This window comes from Neolamprologus multifasciatus, chromosome 6, assembly GCF_963576455.1.
Source record: "Neolamprologus multifasciatus chromosome 6, fNeoMul1.2, whole genome shotgun sequence".
NCBI classification, from domain to species: domain Eukaryota; kingdom Metazoa; phylum Chordata; class Actinopteri; order Cichliformes; family Cichlidae; genus Neolamprologus; species Neolamprologus multifasciatus.
In genome coordinates this window covers 39,133,030-39,154,473 of record NC_140444.1, presented here as the reverse complement: position 1 = coordinate 39,154,473, position 21,444 = coordinate 39,133,030, and the positions used below count along the sequence as shown (strand labels likewise).

The following is a 21,444-nucleotide window of genomic DNA, read 5'->3' as shown; positions in this document are numbered from 1 at the left end:
AGCACTCAGCAGTGATCAGTGAGATGCTTGGCTATAAGTTGAACAGCCACAAGGAGCAGTACTCTCCATGGAGAAGAAGACTAGAGGCCAAGATCAAGGTAGCACGGAAGGAAGTAGGCCTAAGTATAACAGGGAGATAGGCAGGGAAATAAACCAGCTGTTCTCTCAGAACCAGCCCAGGGTACTCTTAGTGGCAGGAGAACAATATGAGAACACCACCAAGGCTGGAGATGGAGCAATACTGGAAGAACATATGGGAGAAATACACAACCAAAATGTCAATGCTCAGTAGCTAGTGGATCTAAGAGAAGACCACAGCAACCTCCCTGAACAGGATCCAGTAACCATCACTGTAGCAGACATTCAAAAAAGGGTCTCCAGTATTAAGAGTTGGTCAGCACCAGGCCCCGACATGGTTTATGCCTTCTGGCTGAAGAGCTGACTGCACTGCATGAGTGTCTGGCAGCATAAATGAACCACTGAAGGACGGACAGTCCTGATCCCCAAGGTTCCCCAGAAGGGACCAGTCCCATCCAACTACCAGCCAATAACCTGCCTCGCTACCACATGGCTGCTGGCATCATAGCAGCAAAGATGAGCAGGCACATGGGTCAATACATGAGCGGGGCACAGAAAGGGATTGGCAAGAATACCAGAGGAGCAAAACATCAGCTACTGGAAGACAGAGCAGAAGCCCGAGACTGCAAGACTAGGCTGACCAACATGTGCACTGCCTGGATTGATTACAAGAAGGCCTATGACTCGATGCCCCACACCTGGATCCTGGAATGTCTAGAATTGTATAAAATCAACAGGAGCCTAAGAGCCGTCATCATGAACTCAATGGGGATGTGGAAAACAACACTAAAGGCCAACTTCAAGCAAATAGCACAAGTCACCATCAATTGCAGGATCTACCAAGGAGATGCTCTGTCCCCACTGCTGTTCTGCATAGGCCTGAACCTCCTCAATGGGATGTCTTGATGCATGCTCAGTCATCCAGGTAAGTGGATCCCAAAAGTTGATTCTGTTTATCTGGATGTAGCGTTTTCAGTGGGAGAAATGTTTGGTCACTCATCCAAGTGACTCAGTAATGATCAAGGAACTGACCTCACAGTCCATTGTTCAGTGGACTAGTTTGTGCAAAAGTACTGTTTATAAGGTTGGGGAAACCTGCAGTCAGCTGAGACTGAAGAAGTCACTTGGATGAGTGATGAAACATTTCTCCCACTGAAAACGCTACATCCAGATGAACAGAAACAACTTTTTGTGGTTCTAAGTGAGATCATTGACAAGACTGGCTATGGATACCCACTACAGGATGGAGCAATTGTCAGCCAACTGCTCTACATGGATGACATCAAGCTGTATACCAAGAGTGAACGAGACATCGATTCACTGATCCACACAGCAATGACATCGGGATGTCATTCGGGCTGGAGAAGTGTAGTCAGACGATAACAAAGAGAAGGAAGATAGTCAGAATTGCCAGAAGGCAATATTGCAGACACAGAGGACAGCTAAAGTACCTGAGAATCCCGCAGGCAAATAGGAAACATGAAGAGGCCGCTAGGAAAGCTGCAACCACCAAGTACCTGCAGAGGGTGAGGCAAGTCCTGAGGAGTCAGCTGAATGGTAAGAATAAGATCCAGGCTATCAACACCTACGCCCTGCCCGTGATCAGGTACCCTGTGGGGTAATAAGCTGGCCAAAGGCGGCGATGGAAGCCACTGACATCAAGACCAGGAAGCTCCTGACCGTGCATGAAGGTTTCACCCCAAGTTCAGCTGTATGCTGAGCTGAAGGAAGGAGGCACTAGTAGCAATACCGAATGTCAGCAACGAACACAACGGAACACAAGAAGCAGGAGAAATACCAAGGGCTCAGAGAAGGGCTCGAGAAGATGTGGAGGGTGAAGGCAACAGTTGTCCAAGTGGTAATCGGAGCGCTAGGTACAGTGACTCCCAAGCTAGGCGAGTAACTCCAGCAGATCCCGGGAACAACATCTGAGATCTCTGTTCAGAAGAGCGCAGTCCTACACTGTGAAATCTAATTAGTTCACAGAACTCAAAAACACTATGTAAACTCGTTGCCTCAAAAAAACTAAGTAAAGCTTACTTAAGATGACTGTTGGGACAACTTATTCATTGCAAGTCTGCAGTATTAAGAATAACTTGATATTTCTGACTGTACAGTACTAATTGTTTACCTACTGACAAACATTTCAAGTTCAACTAAATGAAAAAACAATTTGTGGTAACCTGAATATGATTAAAAATAATTAACAACACTTTTTGTAATGATGTTAAAATCAGCCCAACTTTTATTTTCAAACACAACAAAGTATAACAGCCAACATACTGGACACTGTTCTGCTGAACAACAAACAATTATATTGCCATCACTGTTATAATCTTACAATGAAACAAAGTCTCAGATGTAATTATTCTGAAAATAAGTTTAGGCCTACCACAAGTTTGTTTTGTACTTAAATTACTTATATAACCGAAATAAAATATATTTGTTGTTCTGTCACAAGTGCAGTCTCTGATTTAAACACATTTGTTTTTCATTCCAACACAGGAGCTGGAATGTTGTAATGTTTTAAGGATGCTTGTTTCCAGTCCAGGCATTACTGCTGAATGATTGTCATGGATCGAGGTGATCCAAATGTAGGTGCAGACAAAGTCTTTAACTTCCCTTCAGTACAGTGTCAGTGGATGTGGGTTGGAGATGCAATGAGCTTGAACCTGCAGGCGACCATCTTCACTGACCACACCATCTGTGACGGAGGACTCATCTCTCCTGCTGTCCTGCAAGCAAACAATCATATTTTTTGGAACATGAACTTAATTGCTTTCTTAAAACAAATTTTCTGCATTTGGTATAAAACAGATTCCAATTTGGACAATCTCAGGCTCCCTCCCCACCAGAGAGGTGACATTCAATGTCCCACCGTCAGTCTGGATAGCCGTGACCACCACCCACACAATAATGTCATGAAAGCATCATTTTAAAAAGGGCTATGCAAACATGGCCAATAACCTTCATTCTAATGATCTACAAAATGATTTGGGCACAAAAAAAATCTTGCTGTTTGAAAACTTGCAGACTTCACTATATACAGTGTAGACCCTCTAAACTAAGTTTGGGGGATGTGATCTTTCATGAAATGCAGACCAAACTGTTGTTGATTTTGTACTTACACAGCATGTCTTGTAGAATTAACTGGAGTCACCAGCAACAGCATCGTGCAGTCATATCTCAAGTCTAATAACAGAAGACAGGAACAACTTCCCCAAACCAAAGCACAAATAAAACAATAAGTAAAACAGGCTGATCTAAAGTATGATTAAAGTTCAGCCTGATTAATATAAATGTCACTGACAGTTGCTAATATATTGGAAAACCAAAATACTTACTGATGTCGTCGGAGCATTTTTGCAAATATGTGATGTCTTGATAAATTGAGCAGATACTTGAACTTTACACAGCTACATTCTCGCCTGAAAATATCTTAAAAGTTTATTTTGTGACCCGGGAAATGTAATATTTAAATTTTTTTTAGCTGCGCTCCTCCGCCATTGCCGCGTTTGAGTTTTGGACAATTACATTCTGGGATATTTAGCTGTACCACGTCCCTCGAAGTCCACACAAGTCAGGATACATGCTCGATAAAACGAGAGGAGCAAAAGCACATCGCGTTCCCGGCTTCATGTGTACTTTGAACTGGAACAGTACTTGTTCTCCAACGTATCACAAGTCCACAAAACCACAAGTACACATAGACAGGCGCCGACAACCGCAGCCTCCTTTTTCCCAGACTACCCTTTCTGGGTCACCAAATAAACTTTTAAGGTATTTTCAGCCGAGAATGTAGCTGTGTAATGCTCAAATATCTACTTAATTTAACAAAATATCATATATTTGCAAAAGTGCTTCCACGTTTTCGGAGAGCTCTGTTATCCACCAGCGTGATAGCTGACCGGGAGGTCAAGGCTTGATAAGAGTCCGCGAGCACAGCTAACTGCTGGCGTATTCTTTTCAAACCCCCTGCGGTCTTTTGCTACTCCGGTTAAACATGATATATATAATTAGTTAGTTAGTTAGTTGTGGCTATGGATTGAAAATACCCATCACACCCCACCCCTAACGGCTGCACCTCCCGAAAACTTTTGTCTGGGCTCTTATCTCACTTTTTTATTTAAAACAATCAACAGAAAATTTCACAGACATATTTTTATGTAAGGTTTTTAAGGCTGTGGTGTTAATTTTTAAGTAACATGAGCCCAGCGGCAGCAGCAACGCTAGGCTAACACTAGCTAGCTAGCAAGATTATAAACCTGGTGCTAAACTAAGAGAAGCCACAAAATCAGTTTGAATAAGAGTAAACATTTACTCACCAAGTCAGTGTATCAGGTAAAGATCCACAGCAATGACAATAATCTCTTGAGCTGACGCTTCTCCAGGTTTGCTCAACATATTACATAACAAATGCACCATGAACATGCGGACTGATCCGCGAGGGAGGAGGACGGTAGTGACATGGTATTTTCAAAACACATTGTTTCATCCTTCCGCACTGAGAAGCGGAAGTGCGGAACTAAGTAAACTTAGAAAAACAGTTTACTTAGTTTTTCTAAGTAAAGAAAACTCAAATAAATTGAGTTGATCAGCATTTTTGCATAAAAAGTACTGGTAAGTTACTTAAATTGAGTTCTAATAACAAATTGATAAAAACTGAGTTCTGCCTACTTAATATTTTTAATTAAACACAATATTACATTTTACAGTGTAGGAACAGCAAAGATACTACGCAGGCCCCTCAGATTCCCAGCCCTCCGGTAGAAGACCCAAACTTGAAGGATAGACTGCCCGCAGGGACGAGAGGGCAATTTATATATTGCATGCTTCCTGTGACTGTGAAGGCTTAGGTTGTTGTTGGGGGGTGTGGGGGGTGTTAAGAGATTTGATTGGGCAATCAAGTGGAAGTAATGAAAATGAATGGATGGGCTAAAGAGTGTGCTTGTAGGGTAGCACTGCCCAGATGTTGTATGTTTTCTTTAATGCCATTCTCAATTATAATTTAATTATATTAAAGGACAATCAGTAAATGAATTAAACACTAAACATAAAAACAGCTGAGATTCTTTTTAAGTCATGACTGGATAACAGGATCAGGAAAGCATTGCAGCAAGATTGTGAGGCCTCCTCAGCAGATTATCATAGAGATTCTTTGATGTCCATGTGCTGCAGAGCTAGACAATCGTCTGCAACCCTTACAATGTAATCTACATATACCACCATTCTTATTTATTATTATTAAGATATTGGTCCTCACAGCATATAAATATTTTATTACTACATTGTACTACCACAAGAGTATTCAAAAGCCAAATAGCAAACTCCTGTCAGTTTCCTGTTTGTTTGTTTTTTAGATTTTTAGATTAGTTACATTTTGTTACATTTTGTTACAACTAAAGTTTGGCCTGGCTCTGTCGTTGGTTTGTGTATATCACCTCATTCTTTACTCCTGAGAAGTCAAAGGTATGTCAGGAGTGGCTTTGTGTGGTGATGATTTTGTCTTCCTTGAGTTTATCTTATCCATCTGCATGTTTTTTAAACATACCGCAATGTTTTGATTTTGGATATTAAACATTCAAAATTATTATTTGATTCGACCTTACACTTTTCTGTCCCTCGTATGTGTGAATAATTTTGTTTATATTATAATATGATTAGATTTATTCAATAAAAAGAGAAGCTATTTTATCAAGGACATTTTATTATTTTTTCAATTTAATTTTATAATTTAATGCTTTCTAAGCGTTTTGAGACCAAAACTTCTTTCTTTGATTGCACTGTTAGTTATTAATGGAACAGACACAAGATAAAAATCACGTAGTCTGCAGTGACTTACCCTCCTCAGTAAATCCAGTAAATGCAACCTGGATTCATTATTTGTTCTGTGTCTTTTTTTGATTAAAGAAGAAGCTAAATTATGGTGAAATGATTGGTGGAGAGATTACTACTACTATCAGTGATCCTGAAATTGTCTTTGTAATTCTTTGACGCTATTATGTTATATTAGTTTAACATAAATATGTAACATAAAATAATATCAACAGTTCAGTTTATGCCAAGAATCACTTAACAGCTTAGGTTTAATTCTTAGGTTGCTTATTGTTTAAATGTTTGCCTTGGTGTATTCCCTCAGTTTTGTCACAGCATTCCTGTCTCTGGGAATTCCCCTATACTTAGCTCAGTCCTGCCTGTGTTTATCTGCTAGTTTTTGCATCTCACTTCTTTTGTTATCACTTGTCTCTTGTGTATTGTGCTTAACCTATCTGGTTACCCTCTTTTAGTTAAGGTTGGTTTAGTTTAGTTCTGTGTCATTTCTCATTAGCTTTGCAGTGTGTATTTAAAGTCTGGGGACATGTAGGTAGAAAACAGAAGTTCTCTGTGTAGGACATGAGGAGACGGAAGTAATTAGTAAAGCAAGTAAACTACAGCTTCACAGCTCATCTTCAAGCCATTGAGCATTCGTTTTCAGCTCCTTAGTTGGCACTGTTTGTAACTTATGCTGATAAAAATGGAAGTGTCTCATTGATGGTTATTGATTATATTATTGTCTCCTTCCTCAATGATATTATTTGTTGGAAGTCAAAATATTTGCTGTTGTAAATTAACCTCCTGGACCTGTGTCCACATATGTGGACGTCACATTTCGGGTTATTTAGACCAAATACTCAATTTAGCTCTACAAAGGCCCGATATCCACATACGAGGACGTTATACTGCTACTGTTCTATTGAAATTGTAAACAAATATCCTCATATGTGGCTCTCATTTTTCATAAAAACAAAAATTAGGTAAAAAAAAAAAAAACATCTGGTAATTCTTTATTTTTACATTCATCGGGTCCCAATCAGCCCAAATACCAAAGAGAAATTAAAAATGCTGCTGTGCAAGAGTTCAGGTCTTAGGAGGTTAAACTACCAACATTTTAAACAAGTAAAACTGAAAAGTGTGTTGGGCTTGGCAGACATTTGCACCCTTCTCGTTCAGAGTTGATTTTGATGCTCTACTTTAACTGTACATGCTGATGGATTATGGCTTGAGCTGCATCTACATAAAGACTTTTTTTAATCTGTCTATTTTATGTTCATCAGGGGACCGTGAAGGCTGTGCTATTGGTTCCCAGGGACTCCGGGTCCCCACCCAGAAGTCCTATTCCTCCAGTGAGACACTGAAGGCTTTTGACCAGCACCAAGACCAGACCAGGTTAGAAAATAGATGACACCATATTATCTTCTGTTTTGTTGAGCAATATTAGAACTGTGTCAAAAATGTCAAAAACACAAACTGGCGTGATTAGAATTTCTTTTCTGTATGTGGGTATCTCCATTTTTTCCTCTGTGTAATTCACCTTTGTAAACAGCTGGCTGAAAATCTACCGTATTTAATTATACTCTATTGAATAAACCTACATATAAGTTTATTTCTACTTATAAAGACTTAGGTTGACTTAGACCTTCCTCAGTCTTGGCCAGCTGCCGCTTTTCCCAACCTTATAAGCAGAACATTTGCATTATGACTGAAACTAGCACCACTGACAAGAATGGGCCATGAGGTCAGCCTTGACCATCGATGAATGGTCACAGAGGGAGTCAGGGCCTAGCCATTGTGTCTGTGGTGATGGTGTTCGCTCTGTGTTGTGTCATTTTGATGATATTTGTATCCAGTGGATGATGAGACTATATTATAAAAAAATTCCCCTCTCACCCCTATCCTGTCTGTCCTTCAAGCTCAGGTCCTCTACCAGAGGCCTGGCAGCTTGAGGGCCCTCGCAGTATCTTAGCTGTTTGTGGGACTGTGCTCTCCTGAGATCTCGGATGTTGTTTACGGTGCACATCGACTTTAAATGTCCCCCATTACTAGAGATGGACCGATCTGATATTACGTATCGGTATCAGTCCGATACTGACCTAAATTACTGGATCGTATATCGGCGAGAAATAAAAAATGTAATCTGATCCATTAAATATCAAAAAAGCACCTCACAAAACTTGCGACACGGCGTAACTCGGCTCATAACCGTAGCATGTAGCAGCAGTGTGCATCACGTGATAGAGCGGCTGTGTGTATTTGTAGCGTCGCTACCAAACCAGCATTTCATCTCCGAGGAAGTTTTCCCAGAGAGAAGTAAAGCAAGTTTGTAAGTTCATCTCTGATTGTTTGTAAAGCATTCCCACGTTAAGCTTAACAACAGATATATGGAGCGACTGCCTCTCTCTCTCTCTCTCCTGCTGCTACTTCAATCATGAAACTGATCAATGATCAGCTGATCGTCTCTCTTCTTTGTTTTTGTCTCACTTCTCACCAGAAAGAGGAAACCAGCGGCTGAACAACAGCAGCACGTTTAACCTTGATAATCTGTTGTTAGAATTTATTTAATATTATTTCTACACCAGGATCTTTTTCTACAGCTGACGGCTGTAACTGTGCAGGGGCGGATCTAGCAAAGTTTAGCCAGGGGGGCCGATAGGGCATGAACAGGGAAAAGGGGGCACAAATACATACTTTTCTTTCTTATTCTCATTTAAAATGTCGAGCTTTTAATAAATAATTATCTGAATCTTACACCCAAAGTTTTAATCTGATGTAAAATATATAGAAGTCCATTATACCCTAGTAAGTTATACTACTTTTTCCTTTGGGAAGATACCATCTGTGCCGTCTGCAGTTCTGTTGAAGAAAGATGTTGAATCTATTTAATTATTCTTAAAAATTAATTTATTTCTGTGCATGTTTCCCCTGCATCAAATTAAAGTTGATTACGTCGATTAAGCATCATGAGGTGGGGGGTGGGGTGGTTCCCTATTTTTTTTGGCTGGGAGTTTGCAACCCTATTAGTTAGGTTGCTTAATATTTCTGCTAAGTACTCTTTAAAATACCAGAATAGGGAGGATGGAGCAGGTTTAAGTTTATTAGATTGATCAGTGTTGCTGAACTATGAAATATTTTGGGTGCAGTGTATTTTTTGAATACAGGTATAACAGAATAGCTTTAGTGTTGTTGTTTATTTACACTTGAGTACGAACTTATACAAAATGCAGCGAAATATTAAAAAAACGTTTTATTGATTAAAAAACACTATATCGGATTCATATCGTTATCGGCAGATATCCAAATTTATGATATCGGTATCGGACATAAAAAAGTGGTATGTGCCATCTCTACCCATTACTCAAGGAAATCTCAGTCTAAGAAGGCTAGCCTGTCATTTTTCATATTCTTCTAGTGAAATTAATGTATTTGTCCACCAAGTTAATGTGGTTGTAGTTGTGAAACGTGTCTCACTGTCCACATGAACAGTGAGACACTTTCTGGGATTTTCTTACCTCGATGACTCAGCATAAAGACATTCAAATACAATGTTCTTAGTATAGACATTAATTTAATCATCTTACAGTAATCATTACTTAATGCTGTTTTGTATAATTCCAGTAAATATATGTAGGTTAATTTACTAGTATCAGTTTTTTCATCATAAGAATTTGCACTTTGTCTGTTTTTCACTTCGATACATTCAGTTACATGTATGTACATTCATAAAAGAGCACCACTTAATGCAGAGCGTAGTTTGTTTCCTGTATTTTTGATGACCATGGTGATGATGTGGTGGTTGTATAGTTCAGAACATGGATCATCAAAAGTCTACAGCGTGTGTGCAGCGCCTTCCTTTATCCTTTTTGCCCTTGGCTTTTGACAGGTTACTGTACGGGACAACCAAGGGACACAAGGACATGGTTCACCATGAAAAGGATGATTTTAACAGACAAGGTGAGAGTCTACAAAAGTGCACAGACAGAAATGCCATCTATTTGTATGTGTGCACTAAGACCAACAAAACTACTGTGAAAAGATATTTCCATCAGTTACTTTAGAAATATGATTACAATGTAGCGACATTAAAGTACATATAAATGAAATTTAAACAACCTAGAATCGTATGCATAAAATTTGCATAACCTAACATTAAAAGTATATATGACAGGAGTCCAGAAAGAGGATGGAAGCATACGATAATAAGTCTGAGAAAAGAGAAAAATCACAGTAAAATGATTAATAATCAACAGAAGACTAAACCCGTTTTTCTCCAAGTCCACTTACAACCGTATACATCATTGAACATATAATAGAAAATTAGTCAGTTATCCTATCACCAGTGTATTTGCAGCTATTTAAAGTGGAGAGGATGAATTCATGTCACGTGGATTTGAACAGCACCGCTGCTTCTCTCTTGCTGTGCTGTTAATCATCGAAGGGTTTTATAACTTTTCTTTTTATCTGCTGATTGAAAATGAAGCACACACTTAGATTTTAAATATGTTTTTAAGGATTATCCTGTTATTTGAAAACGATTTGAGCTCAATTCCAGTTACTCCTCATTTCCAGTTAAATGTAATTAAATCATATGAAATACAAATATCAAAGAAACAGACTTTGAAATAGAAAATTGAATTTTATTTATTTACTTTTATTTACTATTTAGCGTCTTCATTCTGTTGTATTGCATCTATTTTTAAATTATTGCAGATTTTTAATACAAGAGTACAGGAGGAAAGAAAACACAGACTTTACTTTATTCCCATGTTACAGTCATTATTGAGGAAAAGTAATGTATTACATGTTACTCATTACCTTTCTTAAAAGTAATGCAGTACCTCACTTAATTACTCATCATAGAAAGTAATTTCAACAATACGTACGTTACTTTGTTATTCTGTAAAATGCCCTGAAACACATCAGTTAGAAATAAACCTGAGGCTACAATCACACACCAACACAGATCCCTGTCTTAACCTCCTAAGACCTGAACTCTTCCACATCATGCATTTTTAATTTCTCTTTGATATTTGGGCTGATTGGGACCTGATGAATGTAAAAATAAAGAAGTACCAGATTGGGGGTTTTTTTGTTCGTAATTTTTTTGTTCGTAAGGAAAATGAGAGCCACATATGAGGATATTCGTTTAAAATTTTGATAGAACAGTTGCAATATAATGTCCTGGTAAGTGGATATCAGGCCCTTGTAGAGCAAGATTTAGTATTTTGGTCTAAATAACCCAAAATGTGATGTCCACATATGTGGACGCAGGTCCTAGGAGGTTAATGAGGAAATACATGTGCAACTGCAGTGATTCTCGCATAGAAACGTTATTGCTCGTCACTGCCTTTGCTACCTGTTCAAGTTCAGGCTCTGACAGGAAAGCTGGGATCATCAGACACTCAGCTTAAACATGATTCTGGGTTTCTCCAAAAGTTGATTCTGTTCGTCTGGACGTAGCGTTTTGTGGAAGAAACGTTTCGTCACTTTCGCCACGAGTACCATCTGTGAATGGTCATTGATCAGTGAGCTTTGATCAATGGTCATGGGAATTTGCATAATTAAGATTAAGGAACTGACCTCCCAGCCCGTTGTTCCCTCAGTGGGCTGGTTTCAGTCATTATGCAAATGTCCTGTTTATAAGATTGAAACCTGCAGTCAGCTGAGACTGAAGACGACGAAACGTTTCTCCCGCTGAAAACATCCAGATGAACAGAATCAACTTTTGGAGATGTACTTACCTGGATGATTGAGATGCATCAAGATGATTCTGGGTTATTGGCTGTCCTGAATACATTCTCGTTGTTTTATTTTATATCAGGCTCCTGTCCTTCTCTGTAGACCGCTCCACCAGCTGGTTGTCCGCACACATTCTTAGCTTGTTATTTAGAAACCTTCCAAATTTGACTGAAGTGAGTTGGGAAAGTGTCGGTACAAACTGTAAATGTTTTTTAATGTTATTCACTGTTTAAAAAGCTGTTGAGCTGTTGAAATCAATAATGTTTTATCATATAATTATTTATTATTATTTTTCACTTACTGCTTTTACTGTAATAACACTAATGATGAGTAAAGGTTATCATTTAATTAGCAGTAAAATTAATCTTTACTAAACTCTGTATAAAAACTAAAGCACAGCTTCATATTGATTATATTAAATATGTCACTGTGAGCTGCACCACCACACATGAGACTTAAAGCACTTATGTTCTCAACGTCTAATTGGATTTGAGGCACCTTTTGTCTGGTTTGTCTTCTGAGTTCTTCATTCAGTCTCATCAGAATTGCTTTGTCAACGATTCCTCACAGACTTGTCACCAGCTTTGACTGTTTTTTTCATAGCTGTCTTCCACCTGCTGTATATACACTGTATTGCCAAAATTAACCACTCGTCTGCCTTCACACATATATGAACTTGAGTGAGATCTCATTCTTAATCCATAGGGTTTAATGTGATGTCAGCCCACCCTTTGCAGCTATAATAGCTCCAGTTTTTCTAGGAAGGGTTTCCACGAGGTTTAGGAGTGAGTTTGGGGAAATTTCTGACCATTTGCAACATCTGACAGTGATGTTGGCCGAGAGCCTGGATCTCAGTCTATATTTCCAGTTTATCCCGAAGGTGTTTGTCAGGTTGAGGTCAGGACTCTTTGTGCATTGGTGCACAGTGCTGCAGGAACAGGAAGGGGCCACCCCCAAACTGTTCCCACATAGCTGGGAGCTTGAAATTGTATCTTGTTATGCTGAATATTAAGATTTGCTTTAGTTGAACTAAGGGTCCAAGCCCAACTCTGAAAAACAACTCCACACCATATCCCCCCACCAACAAATATAACACTGGACAGCGGAGTAACCTGGCAGTCGCCAAACTCAGATGCCATCATATTGCCATACAAAGAAACACGATTTGTCACCCAGAGATCAGATGCCCACTGCTCTAGAGTCCACTGGAAGTCTGCTTTATGCCGGGCTCACACTGTGCGATTTTGTCAGTCGCGCGATTCAGCTTCTGCTCAAACTGCACGATTGACTCGCAGGGGTTAGAAGTTCATAGGTCACGATGCAGGTCTCACACTATACGACCCGATGCTCTGATGCGACCCGAGTGCTCACACTGTGCGTCCATAAAATGAAGGTTATAACAGAAATTCTGTCGCTCGCTCTCCCTCTCTGTCTCTCACTCACACAGACGCCATCAACTTTGCTAAATTGCTAATGAAAAACATTGATCAGGCTGCTGTGATTGAGCAGCAATGTAGATCCAACTATTTTCACGGTTGTTGTAGTCGTGATGATTGCGTGAGGCCACATCGAAAAGGCTCGGATGAGCTTTCCAAAGTTCTACAAGTGCCTCCATCGCTTGTGTCCAGATCACACGCTGCACTGCCGTGCTGCGCCGTCTTTTTCGCTGACATTTGTGTTTGCGCGTGCGCAGTGTGAGAAACTGCGGTGACACCCTCACGACCATTGATGATCGGGAGCTGGTCGCGAGGTAGCGTGGGGTATCGCTTCTCGTTACCCCACGTATACTACACGATGCACGATGAAGGCCAAAATCGGGCCGATCGCCAAAACGGTCGCACGACTCAAAAAACGGCTCAAAATGGGCCAAAAATTGCACAGTGTGAGCCCGGCATCAGATCACGTCATCCAATGCTTTGCGTTGTCCTTGGTTATATGAGGCTTGACTGCAGCTGCTTGGTCATAAACTCACATTCTATGATGTTTTCGATTCAATTCAGTTTTATTCATACAGCACCAAATCACAACAAGTCGCCTCAAGGTGCTTTATATTGTAAGGTAGATCCTACAATAATACATACAGAGGAAAAACCCAACCATCATATGACCCCCTATGAGCAGCACTTTGGCGACAGTGGGAAGGAAAAACTCCCTTTTAACAGGAAGAAACCTCCAGCAGCACCAGGCTCAGGGAGGGGCGGGGCCATCTGCTGTGATTGGTTGGGGTGAGAGAAGGAAGACAGGATAAAGACATGCTGTGGAAGAGAGACAGAGATTAATAAAGAGACACTGTTCCTGAATTAATCTGAAGGCCACATCAGGTTTGGAGGTCTGTAGCAACTGACTCTGCAGGAAGTTGGTGACCTCTGCATACTCAGCACCCCGGTCTGCGATTTAACATGGCCTACCACTCTGTGGCTGAGTTACTGTTCTTCTCAATCGTTTGTAGAAGCGGTCTGCATGCCTAGGTGCTTAAATTTATACACCTGTGGCCATGGAAGTGATTGGAACACCTGAATTCAATGATTTGGATGGGTGAGTGTACACTGGCAATATAGTGTATATTTTATGCCATAGTCACACCATCTCTGTGTATTAGATCTATAGTCATTTGCGATGATCTAATGATTTCTAAATGATTTCAACACGGCCATCTGTTTCAGGTCAACACTTCAGTCTTCGTCAGCTGGGGATCTGTGAGCCGCCGTCTCGTCGCGGCCTGCCTTTCTGCCCTGAAATGCCTCCACCCCACCGTGGTTTCTCAGTCGGTACAGCTCAGGAGCTAGACGCTGATAGTCAGGCAGTCATGTCCCCAGAGCATGCTATGCATCTGTGGGGCCGCGGAGGTCTGGGTAAATCATCCGGGAGGAGTTCCTGCCTGTCGAGCCGCTCCAACTCAGTGCTGACTCTGACTGACACTGAGCACGAGAACAAATCGGACAGCGACAATGGTAGGAGATCAACTGTTCGCTCCCTTTTTGATATCATGTCCTGCTTTGTGCTCAAGTAATAGTTCTTATTCATCTCTGTCACACTTGGAAACAACAAGTCACAACAGTTAGCTCAGTCTTTCTGATTCGACTGTCATGTAGCTGATGGTTTAGACGTCCTCGTGGGCCAACGTGAAAGTAACGTTATACTGTTAAAATGCTACAAGAAATCCAGCTGCACTTTTACTTTTTAAAATCTCTTTTTGGATGCTGCCGTAATGGAGAGTCGACAGGAAAGCAGGGAGAGATTGCAGGGGGAGGGGCCTGAGGTCAGACTCAAACCTGGCTGCTGAATGTCATGCAGCACATGTTCTTCAGTCTCAGTAGAGACGAGCACAGATGACTCTAGCACCAGCTGCTACACTATTTAGATAGAAATGTATATAAACGTATATAACTTTATTAACAGTTTGGTCAATGATAGTAATTTATCTGTTCGTGTAATGGAATAGTAGACGTCTTTCAGTAATTACAGAGAGAAATCTAAAACTATTGTTATTAAAGGATCATAAGTTGTAATTAAAAGCATTGATAACAATTTCCAAACATGTTACTTTACCTATTCTGATATTTGGGGTTTGTGTAAAAATGTATTAATTGCAACCGTTAAGTTGTTTAAGACAAAACAGCACAAACATGGATTTGAGAAACAAGATTATTGTGCAGACTCAGGAAGTGTCCCGCATGGTGGTGGAGCGGGGGGCAAAACCAAAAAGCCTGCCAGTTAAATGTACGAATATCTGGCAATTCAAGGCTGCCTGGTGAGAATCTATTCAATTTTCAAAGGCAACTGTTGCTTCTGAGACATGTTGCAAACTGATTTTTATAATGATCTCAGTTTAAGTATTTGATATGTTTTAATTACTACTTTAAAGAAGTAGTTAGCACTGTTGCCTTACAGGTGCTGAGTTTGAATCTAAGAGGTGGCCGGGGCCTCTGTGTGCGTGGTGTGTACTCTCCAGGTGCTCTGACTTCCCATCACACTCCAACACATCCATGGCTTTAAGTTAATTGGAGAGTTTAAAGTGGCCATAGGTGTGACTGAGCATGAGCAGTTGTCTGTTTCTGTTAGTCCTGCAGTGGTTCGGTGACCCGTGCAGGATGTACTCTGCCTTTCACCCTGTGACAGGATACGCTCAGCCAAAGCCAAGGCACTGAAACGGATAAGCCAACATGAAGGGATGGACTTTCATCACGTCGTTTCACCCAAAGAAAATAAACTGATTTGGTTGAGTGAATAAATTGTTTAAACTTTAACATAATTCTAGTGTCATGACATGAAAGTTAGTGTCACTGTGGTTTAATACATCCATTGATACTGTTGCAGGTTACTGTGTGTGTGTGTGTGTGTGTGTGTGTGTGTGTGTGTGTGTGTGTGTGTGTGTGTGTGTGTGTGGACAGTAAGGCTTCTGGCCGTGTCGCTACCTTTGTTGTAGTAAGATGGAAAAAAAGAAAAAAAGATGTGAGAAAACCAGAGAAATGATGAGAGGAGAGATTTCAGAGTTCAAAGCAGGAGCACAGAAAGTGGAGAATAAAGACACAAAAGGGAAAGTGAGAAGCCTGTCTGCATTGTCTGTAATATTACCCAAGAAAATATTAGAGCAGAGCTGTCTGTCTGGCAAAGGACACACTTGCAAACATGCACACGCACACTGGCAGATATAAACACTTATTGTGTCCGGACCCACGAGGGCCCGGCTACTTGATACTTGGTGATCTGAGCTGCAGGGACAGAAGAAGGAAGGTTTTTATTCTGAACATACAGGTGCTGTTCTCACATACACAGACATACTGAACTTATACAATTCATGTTTATTTTGAATAAGCAGAAAAAAATGTTGCATTAAAAACAATCACAGAAGCACCGCAGCTAAAAAAAAAAAAAAAGACACTACCCTGCTGCAAATGGATTTTTTTTTATCATGGATGGGCATAAAATATATAAGCTGACCTCTCCAGACCACTTTCTATAAGACTCTCTGCAGATGTATGAGTGTGTTTAACTGAAAAGGGATGAAAGGAAATAAATGTGGAAATACGGAGGAAAAAGAAAGGAGGGTGGGCAGATGGAGGAGGAGGAATGTATCATCTTTGCTAACCAGATTACTTTACTATGTATGAACAAAACACTTAATCCATTTGGCATCTCTAAGCTGCTTAACACTGTAACCTAAACTGTTATAGAGACACTCACAGACAGCTGCAGCACTCATCAAGCTTTAAGGGCAACACAAACTCATAAACACAGTAAGATGTAAAGAACACTTTATATACTGCTCAAAACTTCAGAGTAGCCGATGTTTTTCAGAAGGCAATAAGAATTATTTTGCACAAATGACTCATTATGGAGGCTGTACACAACATGGGACTCATGTCCCTGTTTATGTCAATCGCTTTGAAAAGGAAACATAATAAAGGTGCCGTTTTCAAACCGTTGTGTCTTTACAGTCTCTCAGACAGCAACTCGCCCAACTTTCATCAGTTATCTGTGTTCACACTCTTCCTTTTATTCATCAGCCTGCCGCACAGCTTTTGATTTCAACACTTTCCTTTTACCATCGCTGTGCATTAGAGATGGATCGATCCGATATTACGTATCGGTATCGGTCCCATACTGACGTAAATTACTGGATCGTATATCGGAGAGAAATAAAAAATGTAATCCGATCCATTAAATATCAGAAAAGCACCTCACAAAACTTGCAACAAGGCGTAACTCGGCTCATAACCGTAGCATGTTGGAGCAGTGTGGTCACGTGATAGAGAGGCTGTGTGTGTTTGTAGCCTCGCTACCAAACTCAGAGGAAGTTTTCCCAGAGAGAAGTAAAGCAATTGTGTAAGTTCATCTCTGAATGTTTGTAAAGCGTTACCATGTTAAGCTTAACAACAGATATATGGAGCGACTGCCTCTCTCTCTCCTGCTGCTACTTCAATCATAAACTGATCAATGATCAGCTGATCGTCTCTCTTGTTTGTTTTTGGTCCACTTTGCACCAGAAAGAGGAAACCAGCGGATAAACAACAGCAGCGCGTTTAAGCTTGATAAGCTGTTGTTAGGATTTATTTAATATTATTTCTACACCAGGATCCTTTTCTACGTAGCTGACGTAACTGTGCAGGGGCGGATCTAGCAAAGTTTGGCCAGGGGGGCCGATAGGGCATGAACAGGGAAAAGGGGGCACAAAGACATACTTTTCTTTCTTATTCTCATTTAAAATGTCGAGCTTTTATTAAATAACTATCTGAATCTTACACTCAAAGTTTTAATCTGATGTAAAATATATAGAAGTCCATTACTGTATATAGTAACCGTTAAGTCTAATATACCCTAGTAAGCTATACTACTTTTTCCTCTGGGAAGATACCATCTGTGCAGTCTGCAGTTCTGTTGAAGAAAGATGTTGAATCTATTTAATTATTCTTGAAAAATAATTTAATTCTGTGCATTTTTTTTCACACTGCATCAAATTAAAGTTGATTACGTCAATTAAGCATCATGAGGTGGGGGGTGGTTCCCTATTTTTTTTGGCTGGGAGTTTGCAACCCTATTAGTTAGGTTGCTTAATATTTCTGCTAAGTACTCTTTAAAATACCAGAATAGGGAGGATGGAGCAGGTTTAAGTTTATTAGATTGATCAGTTTTGCTGAACTATGAAATATTTTGGGTGCAGTGTGTTTTTTACATACAGGTATAACAGAATAGCTTTAGTGTTGTTGTTTATTTACACTTGAGTTTGAACTTATACAAAATGCAGCAAGATATTAAAAAACAGTTTTATTGATTTAAAAAAACACTATATCAGATTCATATCGTTATCGGCAGATATCCAAATTTATGATATCGGTATCGGACATAAAAAACTGGTATCGTGCATCTCTAGTATGTATAGAACCTTTTTTCATCCTGCCTCGATTATTGCAATTCCTTATTCCTCTGCCTAAGCAAACTGTCCCTGGATCGCCTACAAACGGTCCAGAATGCTGCTGCGAGGCTTCCAACCAGATCCATAAATGGTCTCGTCTGACAGAGATTTCTTACAAAGGCTCCTCATAAAATTTAGGGTTTTATTTAAAAATTTGGTGACCACTTTCAGAGCCCTCTACAGTCAGCTGCCTCCATTTTCAGTGAGCTACTACCATGCATAAGATCTAGATCTCTGAGGTGATGAGTGCTGATCCGTGTTGGCTGTACGTAGAGCCAGGCTGAAGAGAAAAGGTGACTTTGACTGTGGGCCGTGGACTCTATATTTAAACTTCAGACTTTATTTGATCTATTTCTGTCATTTTAATTGCTGTATGTATGTGAAACTTCTCATTTCCAACACTAATTAGACAATTCACTCACATTCAATTCAATTTAATTCAGTTTTATTTACACAGCGCCAAATCACAACAACAGTCGCGTCAAGGTGCTTTATACTGTAAGGTCGACCCTACAATGACACATACAGAGGAAAACCCAACAATCATATGACCCCCTATGAGCAAGCACTTTGGCGACAGTGGGAAGGAAAAACTCCCTTTTAACAGGAAGAAACCTCCAGCAGAACCAGGCTCAGGGAGGGGCGGGGCCATCTGCTGTGATTGGTTGGGGTGAGAGAAGGAAGACAGGATAAAGACATGCTGTGGAAGAGAGACAGAGGTTAATAACAGATATGATTCAATGCAGAGAGGTCTGTTAACACATAGAGAGTGAGAAAGGTGACTGGAAAGGAAAAACTCAATGCATCATGGGAATCCCCCGGCAGCCTACATCTATTGCAGCATAACTAAGGGAGGATTCAGGGTCACCTGGTCCAGCCCTAACTATATGCTTTAGCAAAAAGGAAAGTTTGAAGCCTAATCTTAAAAGTAGAGATAGTGTCTGTCTCCTGAATCCAAACTGGAAGCTGGTTCCACAGAAGAGGGGCCTGAAAACTGAAGGCTCTGCCTCCCATTCTACTTTTAAATACTCTAGGAACAACAAGTAGGCCTGCAGAGCGAGAGCGAAGTGCTCTAATAGGGTGATATGGTACTACAAGGTCATTAAGATAAGATGGGGCCTGATTATTTAAGACTCACATCTGTTTGGCAGCATCATAGTTTTGTATTCTTGTGTATTTTTTGTTTGTTTTTTTTTTTTTTGCTTTTCCAAACATTAGTTGATGCCTTGATTTACCCACTCCCATCCATCTCATCTAATGACCAAAACATAAGGTACAGATGAAGCCTCCAAAATGACTTTCTTCTGCTGATTGTGTTGCTCCTTAGAGAGAAAAGACATTTGGAGGAGACTCACTTCTTAAATTTTAAGAAACCTGCCAAAAATTCTGATTGCTTTGTTATCATTATTATAGTTACTTCTTGAACACAGATGGATGAGGTAAAAGTCCTGTTACCTTTATGTAAAATGAAACTTTAAACGGGGACTCGCTCACAGAAGCAATTCCGTTTCTAGAGTCTTTTTCTTTTTAAAGAAAGTTTTAAATAAATCGGATCTAAATGATTTGTGAAGCAGAGCCGTAGTATCTGTGCTAGTTTGTATTTTTACACAGAACAAAGCCTACTGAAGAAGTGCAGAAGTGCTAATGCTATTACTTTACAAATAAGCAATTTGGCAAACTGGCTCCTTTCTTTCTGACTCATTGCTTTCAAGGTGTGAAGTGTGAATCTATTGGAGGAAAAAGAGGTAAAAATCTCCTAGCAACAAGTAATCAGTGGAAAGTGTAAGGCCTCAGTAATGTTTTTGACAGAGCTTTAAAATTAACGTTTCCCAAACTGTCCAGCTGAAAAGCAGATGAAATGTAAATCTGTGGTGTTGTGCAGTGCTGTGATAATGTGCTGTTTAAAATATGTATTTCATAAAATATTTATTTTGTGCGCTTATTAAACTATACATCAGGTAGTCCTAATGCTGCGTCCGTGTGCTCGAGACTTATTTACTCACACGTGGTGTATATGGAATCGTTTGTTGAGTCGCAGACACATATATTATCATATATTAGAGCATATAGTGTGACGGTATAGCAGGAGACATCAGATCTGACTGCTGGGGAAGACAGATAGTAGCAATAACTAAAGTGCATATGTAACTAGAAAGATTACCCGTGCACACTCACCAGGATGCAGTCGGTGTTCTCGTGCGCGATGCAGCATTTAGACACAGATATTACTGATGATTTCGTTTGTGTTCAGATGCTGTTGTGTATTTAAAGCCTTCAGGATGAAGAATGTGTCGTTGTGATCGTTTTAAAGTGGCAGTGAATGCGCTTGCAGTGTTTTAGGCTTATTGCGTGTGTGTGTGCGTGTGTGTGTGTGTGTGTGTGTGTGTGTGTGTGTGTGATGATCACACGCATACAGAAAAATATGTTTTTCAGCCGAAGCGGAAATGTACTCGAGTTCTCGAGATGCACACCCTTCACACACAGACACACACACAGACACACACATGCTGGTGCCAGTCATATTCAATAACAATCTAGTGCTGACCAGAGAAATCAATGAATAACAGACTAACTGACTAGAGGGTTTAACTTTGGCGCCACTAACATGGAGAAGACTTCATTCCATGAAGTGGCGAACATTAAATCATTAACCACCGCTCTGCACACCCTCCTCAGCTCTGGCTCCTTTTATCCTGTTTTGTCTTTCAAAATATACAGAATATACAGTCATGGCTGTTGTTCTTTGTCATCAGTTTGTGATCGCAGTAAGACTAAAGACTGAAGTTATCCAGAGTAACAACTGACGACTGAGTTATTTGTACAATAACTGCGTGCTGTAGTGTCAGTGCTTTTACAGTAACAGTAATTATAACGCTATCACAAGCAACAGGTTTTGAAGT

The 21,444-nt window shown here is 40.1% G+C and overlaps 1 protein-coding gene across 8 annotated transcripts in view; it reads left to right on the top strand.

The window, feature by feature from the left end:
* tenm3 (teneurin transmembrane protein 3) overlaps positions 1 to 21,444 on the top strand; it is a 796,285-nt gene that overhangs the window by 546,074 nt on the left and 228,767 nt on the right. For all 8 annotated transcript variants that reach the window (XM_085163565.1, XM_085163562.1, XM_085163563.1 and 5 more), the window contains 3 exons: positions 7,173 to 7,284; positions 9,776 to 9,846; positions 14,295 to 14,582. In XM_085163565.1, coding sequence (XP_085019691.1) covers positions 7,173 to 7,284; positions 9,776 to 9,846; positions 14,295 to 14,582 — 471 coding nt within the window. The remainder of the gene's footprint in view (positions 1 to 7,172; positions 7,285 to 9,775; positions 9,847 to 14,294; positions 14,583 to 21,444) is intronic.